This window comes from Amblyomma maculatum, chromosome 8, assembly GCF_055883805.1.
Source record: "Amblyomma maculatum isolate TAMU_Amacu chromosome 8, ASM5588380v1, whole genome shotgun sequence".
Taxonomy (NCBI): Eukaryota; Metazoa; Arthropoda; class Arachnida; order Ixodida; family Ixodidae; genus Amblyomma; species Amblyomma maculatum.
In genome coordinates this window covers 108601719-108614217 of record NC_139351.1, presented here as the reverse complement: position 1 = coordinate 108614217, position 12499 = coordinate 108601719, and the positions used below count along the sequence as shown (strand labels likewise).

Below are 12499 nucleotides of genomic sequence, written 5' to 3'. Positions count from 1 at the left end.
ATGTTCCACTTTGGCTTTCGTGCAGCTCGCATGTTGTGCCAGCCACACTGTACTGTCGGTAGCTTCGACTGCGCTGAATCGTAGCGTGAAGTTTTCTGCGTTTTCGATAGATTTATCGAAACGAGAAGACTGACAAGGCTGCTGCAACCCCGGCTTTACGAACACCGAATGTAGCTGCAATGGGGAGGAGAATGTAGCTTAGTCGAAGTGCACTAACTCCGCGTTTACTTCCGACAGTGCAGCCAGTACACAGCGTGACCATCAGATCCCTTGGACAGCTCAGTCTTCATGCAAATATAAATTTGGACTTTTGTTTGCCACGATTGCTTTTGTCTCTTCATTACTCGTGTTGCTACCAGTCACCGATGCTATTAATCATACACGTTAATTGAAACTTCAGAAAGTCACCAGAATGCCGAACAAACTGCACGAGACGCAGGTTCAAATGTTCGTTGCCGACAATTTTCAACGAGATCTTTATGAAGACATGCCTACACATGACATGCCTATACATGACATACCCATACATGACATATCCGTACACAGACATACCCATACTTGACGCACCCAAAATATCAACAGAATTGCTTAAAATTGATGTGTGCAAGTGAATTTTACCTAATTTTTCCTCAGTTGTTTTATGTGTTCCGCCTTCGTGACACGTTGCTGGGCTGTGTGTGAAGGTCAGGACTCCTCATGCTGTTTTTACAACATTTTACTTGTTTTCCATGCAACGTTAGTTTCTCGCGGAGTAAGTTTCTATTTAAATTTACAATAGTTTCCCAAGTTCGTGCATAGCCACTTCTTGCTATGTTGGTCATAGCCAAAGAGCCTTGCTCGTCGGCAGGTTTATTCTACCATCAATATTTTTTTCCGTGAGCTTGCAACTTATTTAAGTTTAAGGTACTTTTACTCCACACCTACAAATAAGTTCGTTCGACGCTCCCGTAGGATCGTCGATACTACAAAATGAAAGCCAGAACAGTTAGCACGAAAAAGAATCCTTACTAACTCTTCCACGCATGTATTATTTTTATTCTTTGTTCTCCACATCATGCGCACTTGCCGACTTATATGTAGCTCGTGCGCTTACTTACAGCCACGTATGCCAGTTTAATTATACTTACTCACATATTATACGTGTTCCCATCAAAGCACTCGTTAACGTCAGTGCCGATTATGGATGCACCCTTCTGCTCTGCTAGATTTTGCTTTTATTTTTTTTTCTGTAGGTTTGGTTATATACCTAGGAGTTCAATACTTAAACGCTGTCGTGTCATCCAAATAACTCCTTTTCGGGCAGTTATTTCAAGTGACACATTTCTTGTGTCTGTTTAGTTCTACTTGAGCCCTCATCATTACAGTAATATGTGATCATTCGTATTGTATGTGATAATTAGACAGCTTTGTACCCCAGCAAGAGGGCTTCTTTGCCAAGAAAGGTGAACGTGAGTTCAGCTCTTTTGTAGCGTCCAAAGTTGTTTTCCTCTTAAATGTACTGCTGCTGCTATTTGCCATTTCCACTTATTTCCTACCTTTTCTCGCTTCCACACTTCTTTCACCAGTGTGGTGAGAATTTCGCTGTTCTTTTTTCCGTCGTAAGTTAGACTCCATGGGAGAGCTAGCAGGTTACATTATTGCGCAAGCCAGGGATTGAAAGCACAAGAGCACATTGAGGACATAAGCTAAAGAAAAGATGAGTGGGGTTTGTAGAAAGTGGTCAGGAGATAGAGAAAGGGAGGGAAGGGAAAGACAAGCGGGCTCACACACAGAAGGCCCTATCCGTGGGCATTAGAACATGAGAAGCTGCCTTCGTTGTCTCCTTCCTGAGGCGACTGTGATGTCTATCGCAGACTTTTATTCCGTTGAATCCCTTCAAATCAATGAGGATCTACATTTGTTTATTTATTTATGGCGCTGAGTTGGCTTCACGGCATAAAAGGTGGTGGTAGACCCACATAAATGTGTGGAGTGCAGCCATGTGCAAGAAGTCACATAAACTGCGTGCATAAATGTTGTTCGTTATTCATTGATGGAAATTAGTCATTAGTCGGTGAAAGTCCAGCTTTTTGTAGAATGGTGTTGCGCATATGCGAAGTTCCTGGGCATGCCCATGTTAGATGCCGGAAAGTGGTGTCGCAAGCGGGCATGTCCATGTCCGCCTTGAAAACAGTCCGTAAAGGATATATACATAAAAAAAAAACACTGTCTTGCAATTTCCGTTGATCTAGAGAAAGCATACGATACAACCTGGAAGTTTGGTATCCTGCGTGACTTAGCAGGCTTAGATATCCGCGGCAGATTGCTGAAAGTTTTGGATCCTAACATCAAGACTGTTAATAATATCTTAGAATCTGTCCAGAATCGTTCAGCTCGTTTTATTTTGAATAACTACTCCCGTTCATCTAGTGTCACACTCATGAAGAGATCTCTAGATCTCCCTGAACTTTCGGTGCGGCGTCATTTTTCTCGACTTTCCACATTCCACAAAATATATTGCAGAAATGAATCCTTGAAACAGTCTTTTTAAAGTGAATCGAGAAGTGGTTGGCGAAGAACGAACAAGCTTTATTAAAGGTTAGTAGTATTTATAGCCGTTGGCTAGCCACGTCACCGCAGCTACTGTCGTTAACAGTGGCTTAGCCGGTATCTCGGTAGATAAGCACGTGTTCATGCGTCACAACAATTCTCCCCTCTTAAGGAGTGAAGCGGTCGGGGCGTCGGGTGTTCCTTTTTGACCTACGCAGTGTCACTCCAGCGCCGCCAGTCACCGGTGCCTCGTTTGTACTGTCCTCAGCTTGTGAGCCTGACGGCGTTTGCATGTCAGCGCCCGCTTGACACTGGCTCTCGCTGCTGCCGTGCACTTGAGACTGCGGCTCTCCCGATATACTTGGGCTGTCTTCAGCCATTGATGCCTCCGTGGGGGCCTCGGGTTTAACCTCCGCTCCTTCCACACTGGTTCTCCTGGTCTTTAGCTGATCCAGGTGGCGGCGATGTTGCTCCCCATCTGCGGTCTTTACGGTTGTCATGCGCGAGCCCTCGGTGGACTCTATCACACCTGGTTTCCACTTGTCATCTGCTCCGTAGTTCTTGAACCAGATTTCCCTGCGCAGCGGTTTGCCGTTGTTGCAAGCACCTGCAGAGGGAAAAGGTCGTGACACGATATTGTGCAGTAAACAGCGCGGCTCGTAACCGAGAAGCATGGAGGCCGGGGTTTTCCCGTTTAGATGGGGGGTACGCCGATAATGAGACAGAATGTGGTCCAGGCGTTGTTACGACCAAGCATCCGCATTTGCGCGCTCTATTGTTCGCCTGTGGGCATGGATAAGTGCTGTGAATATGTGGTGATGGTCCAATGGCTCTAAGTGAGCCTGTTTCCAGGAATCCTGTTTTGTAAGCCTGTTTTGCTTTGTGGACACTCTGCAAATGCCAAATTGACCCTGCCAAGAGAACGTCTGGAAAAACACAAAGAAACGTCCCCCTGCGGGAAATGCAGGAAGTGCTTTCTTTCTTTTGTTCACCCTTCCAGTCGATAAGCCCTATCGTCCAGTGAGGAATGCCTACTTTCCAAAGGAGACGACAGAGTGACATGTCCGCTGACGTGCAGGACAAGAAAGGAGCATGACGCATACAGCCATTAAGTGATTTCCCAGGAATGCAGGAAAGATTTGCAGTTGTCGAAAACGGACAATGCTGGGAGCGGATGCGGCGCCACGTGCACTCGGGTTTCTGAGAAGTAAAACCACTTGTCAGAACCAGCCTGTGGTTTCTTTGCTGAAGAATAGAAATGTACCTCCTCTCCTCGCCGTTCCCAAGCTTTTCCCGCCAACAAGTGATCACGCCCAACGAATGAATGCCGGACCAGTCAGTGCTTCAGACCATCAGTGCAGTGATGTGTTCGATTGGATGCCGATACCTGAGGGGCGTGCCCTGGATTTGGTTGGTCAGCATCTTCAGAGAGGGGCTGGACATAGGGGGTTTTAAGGACGCTGCAGAGCACGAAATGTCGCTCTGAGCCCTGGGTAAACGGCTCATCCAGACGCTTCTCGCTATGAACTCTTTACGCTTGCCATTTTGTTAAATATACCCTTCTTTTTCATGTAAATAATCCTGTAAATAAGTTTTCCCAAAGTGCCATTAAACCTGCTTGTACATATTTCACCAACTTCGAAGATTCAATCCTACTTCAACCCCGAGTCTCTGCACGCTACCAAGTGAAGGCCGGGTCGACGTAGCCCCAGCGTCACGACAACTGATGACCAGCGTTGGGATCTGAATCTACAAGCCACAACATCTGATGACTGGAGGTGGGATCTGGATCTACAAGCTACAACATCTGGTGATTCGAGGTGGATCAGAATCTACAAGCCACATCTTGTGATCGGAGGTGGCATCTCAAGCAACAAGCAGGCGCAACAATCGGCCAACAAGAGAGCAGCTCGGAACATCGATCGCATGTGTGGGTGAGTGCTTGGCTTTTCTTCTGATGTGGACCAGGTTCTAGAACAGGGTTAGATTTTAGAACTGGTAAAAAGTGTTGAAACGCCTTTAGGTTTGGTAGTTTGCACTGTTGTTTTGGAAGTAGCCGACACTCGGAGCGATCATGGACCTACAAAAGCTGCAGAAACCGGAACTGTTGCAATTGTGTGAGGAATTGGGAATTGATACAAGAGGTTTGGCACGAAAACCTTTGATTATAAAGGCAATCACAGATTTGGGAGCCGATGATGAGGAGCTCAGTGAAGCATGGAACCTCATCGCCCAAAAAAAGGAGGAGCAGCTCAGACAGCAGAAAGAGCGGGAAAAAGAGGAAAAGAGGCGTGAGCGTGAACTTGAGAGGGAAAAAGAGGAAAGGGAGCGCGAACGTCAGAGGGAAAAAGAGGAAAGGGAGCGCGAACGTCAGAGGGAAAAAGAGGAAAGGGAGCACGAACGTGAGAAGCTTGAAAGAGAAGCAAAAAAGCTGGACCAAGAAATTGAGCTCCGGAAATTAGAACTAGAGTTGAGCAAGAGGTCGGGCGATTGTCCCCAGCTAGCGGTACCTCATCTCAACAAGGAGGCAGATTTCAAGATGTCAAAGTACATGCAGCCATATGTGATAACAGGGGATATCGGTCTGTATCTGGCTAACTTTGAGCGAACCTGCGAAAAACTGTCCTTCCAGCGAGACACTTGGTCTCAGAGATTATTGACGGTTCTGCCCAGCGAGGCAGCGGAGGTTGTCGCGCGGCTAAGCAAGGAGGACGCGGACAACTACGAGAAGGTCAAAGCTTGCCTTCTGAGAAAGTATAGGCTTAGCGCCGAGGCGTTCAGACAACGTTTTCGGAACGCTACTAAGTCCAGGGACGAGAGTTACCCTGAATTCCTGTACAATTTAAGAGTTAATTTGGGCGAGTGGCTAAAGAGCACTGATTCCTACAGTGAGAGGGATGCTGTAGTCGAGCGAATTCTTTTGGAGCAGTTTTATAACTGCCTCCCAGAAAAAGAAAGAAATTGGTTACAGGACCGAGGCGACATTAAGTCGGCAACTGAAGCTGCCGAACTCATTGAGGACTATGCTTCGCGCCGACAATTCAGCAACCCAGTAGTGGTTAGGCCCCGCAATTCCAAGTCGAGTGTAAATAACCGTCAGAAAAGGCACTTTGCTAGATTTGCAAACGAAGAAAGAAAGGCTTCTTCAGGCAAACGCCCTAGAAAGGACGGTAGTGAGAAAGGTGGGGAAGTGACCAACGCGCAGAACACAAAGAATAAGTTTGAGGCTAGGAAGCCGCTCACATGCTTTAGGTGTAATGAGCAGGGTCACATTGCCGTCAACTGCCGGAAAGAAAAGATTGCTTTCTCGTATGTCAGTGACTGCGATGAAAATATGCAGCTTTTAGAACCCTACCTGCATGACCTAGTAGTCAACGGGAAGCCTTGCAAGGTACTGCGCGATTCGGCCGCAACGATGGATGTTGTCCATCCGGCGTATGTGTCGCCTTCCGACTATACAGGACAGTGTGCGTGGATCCGCCAGGTAGTGGAGGAACAGAGTGTGTGCTTGCCAATCGCGAACGTGGTCATCGAGGGCCCTTTCGGCGAGTTAACAACCGAGGCTGCCGTTTCAGAAAAGCTGCCTAAGTGCTATCCGTATTTGTTTTCCAACAAATCGGACATGCTACTGCGAAAGAGGGGCATCCTTTTCGGAGACAGTGTTGTGCAAGCATTAACACGTTCAAAGGCGCGAGAACTAGCTACACTGCTCATACCAGAAAATTCCACAGCGGAGGAAACGGCAGTTAAAACAGTGGTCTATGTGGAAGATAGCGGGTCAGAAAACTTTGAGAGCGAGGCATCTCAAATAAGTCAACTTGAAAGTGAATTTGATGAGACGCGGAATGAGGACGTTCTTGAGAATAACCTCTTGCCGCCAGTGTCTAGTAATCTCACGAGACTTTTAAGTGGAACCCGAGAGGACTTAACTATGGAGCAAGCCAATGATCCCAAGAATAAGCTCGAAGTACAGTGGGAAGGACCTGCTGAAGTCGTTGCAAAGCTTTCTGACACTAACTACGCAGTGAAAATCCCCGATAGGCGTAAAGCAGTGCGCATTTATCATTGCAATCTTATGAAGCCCTATGAGCAGAGGGAAACCATGGTAAATCTAACGTTAAACCTTTCTGAGGAGATTGGGGATAACTTGATTTGCCTCAGCGGAAAAGGAAGCAACGCTCAGGAGCTTCACAAAAAGACGGAGCAGAGAGGAGAACTAAAGAAATCCCAGCTGTCCGATCTGGGCGAAATAATAACAGAGTTTGAGGCCTGCTTCGTGGACAGGCCAGGCAGGACTGATTTGACTGAGCACGATATTGAGCTGACTTCAGACGTGCCAGTGCGATCAAGGTGCTACCGATTCTCTCCAAGGCAAAGAGAAATTCTGGATAGGGAAGTAACTCGCATGCTGGAATTGGGAGTAATAAAACCCTCGGAAAGCGATTATGCTTCGCCTATGATCTTAGTAGAAGCTCCAGGTAAAGACCCTAGGCCTGTGGTAGACTACCGAAAGCTAAATTCTCTCACCAGGGATCAAGTGTATCCTATTCCGAATATTGAGGAGAGAGTAGAACAGGTCAGTAGAGCGGCATATGTGACTACGCTGGACCTTACTCGAGGATACTGGCAAGTACCGCTCACTGAACGCGCCAGCAGATACGCGGCTTTCGTCACTCCGACGGGCAGCTACCAGCCAACAATGATGAGTTTCGGGCTCAAAAATGCTCCATTTTGTTTTTCCCGACTCATGGATAGGGTTTTAAAGGGGTGTGAAACATTCGCAGTGCCTTACTTAGATGACATTGCGGTTTTTTCCGACTCATGGGCGGACCATATGGTACATCTAAGAGCTGTACTGAGCCTTTTGCGTCAAGCTGGACTAACCGTAAAGGCCGAGAAATGTTGCCTGGCAAGGGCGACCGTGGACTACTTGGGTCACAATGTAGGTCAAGGTTTCAGGAAACCCAGCGAGATTAAGATTTCTGCGGTAGCAGACTACCCGCGGCCGAGCACGAAGACGGAAATTCGAGCATTCCTGGGTCTGACTGGGTACTACAATCACTACATCCCTAACTATTCAGCTTTGGCTAGCCCTCTGACCGACGCTCTCCGCAAGACAGAACCGACAAATGTAGTCTGGGACGAACAAAAGGAAGCCTCCTTCGTAAACCTGAAGGCTGTGCTGATTAGCCGTCCGGTATTGCGAGCTCCAGACTATGGCCGAGAATTCACGGTCCAGTGTGATGCCAGTGATCGAGGGTTAGGTGCTGTTCTCTGCCAGAGAGATGACGACGGTAATGAGCACCCCGTGCTCTACTTGAGCAGAAAACTGAGTACTAGAGAGAGGGCTTATTGCGCGTCAGAGAAAGAGTGCGCTTGCATTGTATGGGCCATTCAAAAATTGCAGTGCTATCTTGGAGGGACCAAATTCACCGTAGAGACGGACCATTGTCCCCTGGCTTGGCTGCAAACTGCGACATCGAAAAACAGTCGCCTTCTTAGGTGGAGCTTGATTTTACAGCAGTACAATTTTGAAATAAGATACAAAAAGGGGAAGTTAAATGGGAATGCGGACGCGCTTAGCCGCTCTTTCTAAGCGGTCCGAGATGTTCCTCACCATGTATCCAAATTGATAATCAGGTTTTTTTTTTTTTCGTGCGCTTGTATATGTGTGGCTATGTAAAGCAGCACGTTTGGTTTTCTAGGAATACGTGGGTCCTGAACGTCTTGAGAGTGGGCTTTTCTCGAACAACAATGGCAGTTTTCTTTTAACCTGGTCTCTTCAGACGGGAGCCGAGTGCTTGCTTCGACATGTGGTTGAGTTTCAGACAGCTCGAGCAATTTGGCCTACAACAATCAAGACAACGCGACAAGCAACAGCGAGCTTCAAGCGTTCACGTGCAGGCCATTAAGTCGTCTCTTCATGCAGCAGCTGGGACTGCTGCCCTCCGAGACTCTTCTGGCGGGGGAGGAGGCTGTTACGACCAAGCATCCGCATTTGCGCGCTCTATTGTTCGCCTGTGGGCATGGATAAGTGCTGTGAATATGTGGTGATGGTCCAATGGCTCTAAGTGAGCCTGTTTCCAGGAATCCTGTTTTGTAAGCCTGTTTTGCTTTGTGGACACTCTGCAAATGCCAAATTGACCCTGCCAAGAGAACGTCTGGAAAAACACAAAGAAACGTCCCCCTGCGGGAAATGCAGGAAGTGCTTTCTTTCTTTTGTTCACCCTTCCAGTCGATAAGCCCTATCGTCCAGTGAGGAATGCCTACTTTCCAAAGGAGACGACAGAGTGACATGTCCGCTGACGTGCAGGACAAGAAAGGAGCATGACGCATACAGCCATTAAGTGATTTCCCAGGAATGCAGGAAAGATTTGCAATTGTCGAAAACGGACAATGCTGGGAGCGGATGCGGCGCCACGTGCACTCGGGTTTCTGAGAAGTAAAACCACTTGTCAGAACTAGCCTGTGGTTTCTTTGCTGAAGAATAGAAATGTACCTCCTCTCCTCGCCGTTCCCAAGCTTTTCCCGCCAACAAGTGATCACGCCCAACGAATGAATGCCGGACCAGTCAGTGCTTCAGACCATCAGTGCAGTGATGTGTTCGATTGGATGCCGATACCTGAGGGGCGTGCCCTGGATTTGGTTGGTCAGCATCTTCAGAGAGGGGCTGGACATAGGGGGTTTTAAGGACGCTGCAGAGCACGAAATGTCGCTCTGAGCCCTGGGTAAACGGCTCATCCAGACGCTTCTCGCTATGAACTCTTTACGCTTGCCATTTTGTTAAATATACCCTTCTTTTTCATGTAAATAATCCTGTAAATAAGTTTTCCCAAAGTGCCATTAAACCTGCTTGTACATATTTCACCAACTTCGAAGATTCAATCCTACTTCAACCCCGAGTCTCTGCACGCTACCAAGTGAAGGCCGGGTCGACGTAGCCCCAGCGTCACGACAGCGTGCTTGCAGACTACCGTGCGTGTTCTTGCTTAGACCTTGCTTCACGGTTCGTACCGCCCTTTCCGCCAGGCCGTTAGACTGCGGCTTGTAAGGAGCTGTCCGCAAATGAATGATACCATTGCGCATCATATATGCCCTGAACTCCTCGCTACTAAACTGCGGCCCGTTATCAGTCACGAGAGTCCTTGGCAAGCCGAATCGGCTGAACATTGTCTGCAGTGCTTCAATTGTTTTCATTGAAGTGGCAGTCTTCATAGCAGCAACCTCGATCCATTTCGTATGAGAATCGACCACAACCATCAACATGTGACCTTCCAAGGGCCCCGCAAAATCGACATGGATTCTAGACCAGGGCTCTTCCGTTTTCGGCCAAGGAACGGGTTGTTGTGCGGCGGGCATGCTGCCGCATTCTATGCATGTTGGACACGCGTTGACAAGCTTCTCAATGTCCCGATCGAGTCCTGGATACCAGGTGTGATAGAGTCCACCGAGGGCTCGCGCATGACAACCGTAAAGACCGCAGATGGGGAGCAACATCGCCGCCACCTGGATCAGCTAAAGACCAGGAGAACCAGTGTGGAAGGAGCGGAGGTTAAACCCGAGGCCCCCACGGAGGCACCAATGGCTGAAGACTTCCCCGCCGTTTAGGTTGGCGAAAATATCCCGTATTTTCGGCAATGGGTACTGCTCCGTAACGCATGCAGAGTTTGCGGTCACCTTAAAATCACCACACAACCGAATGGAACCATTCTTCTTGATCACGGGAACTAGAGGCGTGGCCCAATCCGCACTGTCGATAGGCGAGAGAATGCCATCTTTAACAAGCCGGTCTATTTCATCAGACACTTGCTCCCGCATTGCATATGGCACAGAACGAGCTTTGCAGAAACGCGGTTTCGCATTTTCATGCAACCGCATATGAACTGCGGGACCGTTAATGAGCCCTAGACCTGGCGTAAACAAATCACTGAACTCTTCTATCAGTGCGCTAACGGAAGGTTGGTGCGACAAATCTTGCTCACCAGAGGTTGCATCGCTGGCAATGCTGAGGACGGGTCTTCCGCTATGCTCAAATGCGCTGATGATGTCACGTCCGCACAAGTCCGGGCCAGCGCACTGCAGCACGGTCAGCGTCGCTTCCAAGGTTTTTCCCGCATACGAGACAGGAAGCTTGAGCTGGCCCTTCACAGGGAGCTTGCCCAGGAAGCAGGACAACTGCAAAGACGTCTTGAGTAGCGCAGGCCAGGCATGCCGATGCTTGCAGTAGGTTTTCCACGTAATGATGGAGACCGGCGAGCCTGTGTCTACTTGCATCTTGATCGGAATCCCGCTCCAACGGAATGTGCGAATAATGGGCGTGGTCAAGTTAACAGACGCAGTGTAGAAACGAAGACAAAGCTCGTTGCCGTCACTTGACGAGGAATGCTCTTCACAAAGTGCCACTCCTGGTTGTTTCAACGCGCACATTTTAGCTAGGTGCCCTTTCCGTCGGCAGCGAAAACACTCCGCCCGGCGAAACTTGCACTTCCCTGCCTTGTGCTCAGTGCTACCGCAACACGGGCAAGCGTCACCTGGGCTTGGTTTAGATGCCGTGTGCGTACGAGTTTTGTGGCAGTACGGTTGGCCCTGCTGCTTGCTCCTCACGGCATTAATATTGCCATGATCCTTTGACTTACCCATGTGGTCCACGTTAAGGGCTGCCATTTCTGCCGCTAACGCTATATCCTCGGCTTCTTTCAGTGTTAGCGAAGCTTTTGACAAGAGTTTCCGCTGAACGCCGGTGTCACGCAGACCGCAAACAAGTCTGTCTCGTAACATCCTGTCCCTTGCATCGCCAAAGTTGCACCTACAGGCTTGCTTCCGAATTTCGGCAATAAAGTCCTTCATTGTTTCGTCCGGACGCTGGCGTCTTGTGAAGAACTTGTACGACTCCGCAATTTCATTGCCTTGCGGCGCGAAATGCTCAGTCAGCAGCAGAACCAGCTGCTCGTAGGCTAGCTCTTGAATCTTGACCGGCGCGCAACGTCCCGTTATTATGCCGACTGTTGCTGTACTTAAAGCTGCCGTTAGAAGAGCCCGTCGTTTCTTCGAGTCATCGATTCCGTAAGCTTCAAAATAAGATTCCAGACGCACCTGATAGGCTTCCCAACTGTCTTCCGTTTCGTCGAAACCCGGCGGTCCGGCGTGGGCCGCCATGGAGCAGACAGTGCCCGGCTGTGGGCAGCCTCGTCGCCACTGAAGTGAATCGAGAAGTGGTTGGCGAAGAACGAACAAGCTTTATTAAAGGTTAGTAGTATTTATAGCCGTTGGCTAGCCACGTCACCGCAGCTACTGTCGTTAACAGTGGCTTAGCCGGTATCTCGGTAGATAAGCACGTGTTCATGCGTCACAACACTTTTCACTGCTCCGAGTTACATATCATCCTGCATTGACCATCGTTTTAAAGTTAATGTTCCAAACTGCAGGACTAACCAGTATTTCTACTCTATCTTCCCCAAGACCAGCTCAGACTGGAACAACCTGTCCGGCTGCATCGTCTCCATTTTCGAACCCGAAGCGTTCAAATCTGCGCTTCTTCATCACCTATGTTAAAACATTCTTAGTTCTAATGTTTGTATAAGTAGTCAAAACACTCCTATCTGTAACGCCTCAACGGCCCTGATGGTAACCAAAGAAATAAATAAAGGGTTTTATATCCGCCCGTGCATTCAAATACGTCTTGGTGCTATCCTATGAAAACACTATTCAGGAAAATGGTGTTCCTCAGGGATGCATTTCAGGAACTACGCTTTTTGAAGTAAAAATGAATTCTGTCTGCCACATAATATTCAGTCTATGTCGATGATCTACAGATAGCCTACACATCATCCAGCGTATCAACATTTGAGACAGTACAGCTGGCGATTAATAGACGACTAACATGAGCAGGAAAAAAAAAAAACTAATGTTTTTCATAAAAAGAAGCTGTCTTTTGTTGTCACTTAGACAAGGCTTGAACACCGATCCCATC

General features: G+C 48.3%; 1 protein-coding gene across 1 annotated transcript; it reads right to left on the bottom strand.

The window, feature by feature from the left end:
* Positions 1–2552: 2552 nt before the first annotated feature.
* LOC146182151 (uncharacterized) lies at positions 2553–3261 on the bottom strand. Its single transcript, XM_084577163.1, has one exon. The coding sequence runs from the start codon at positions 3201–3203 to the stop codon at positions 2697–2699; it is 507 nt and encodes a 168-aa protein (XP_084433289.1). The 5' UTR covers positions 3204–3261; the 3' UTR covers positions 2553–2696.
* Positions 3262–12499: the final 9238 nt, after the last annotated feature.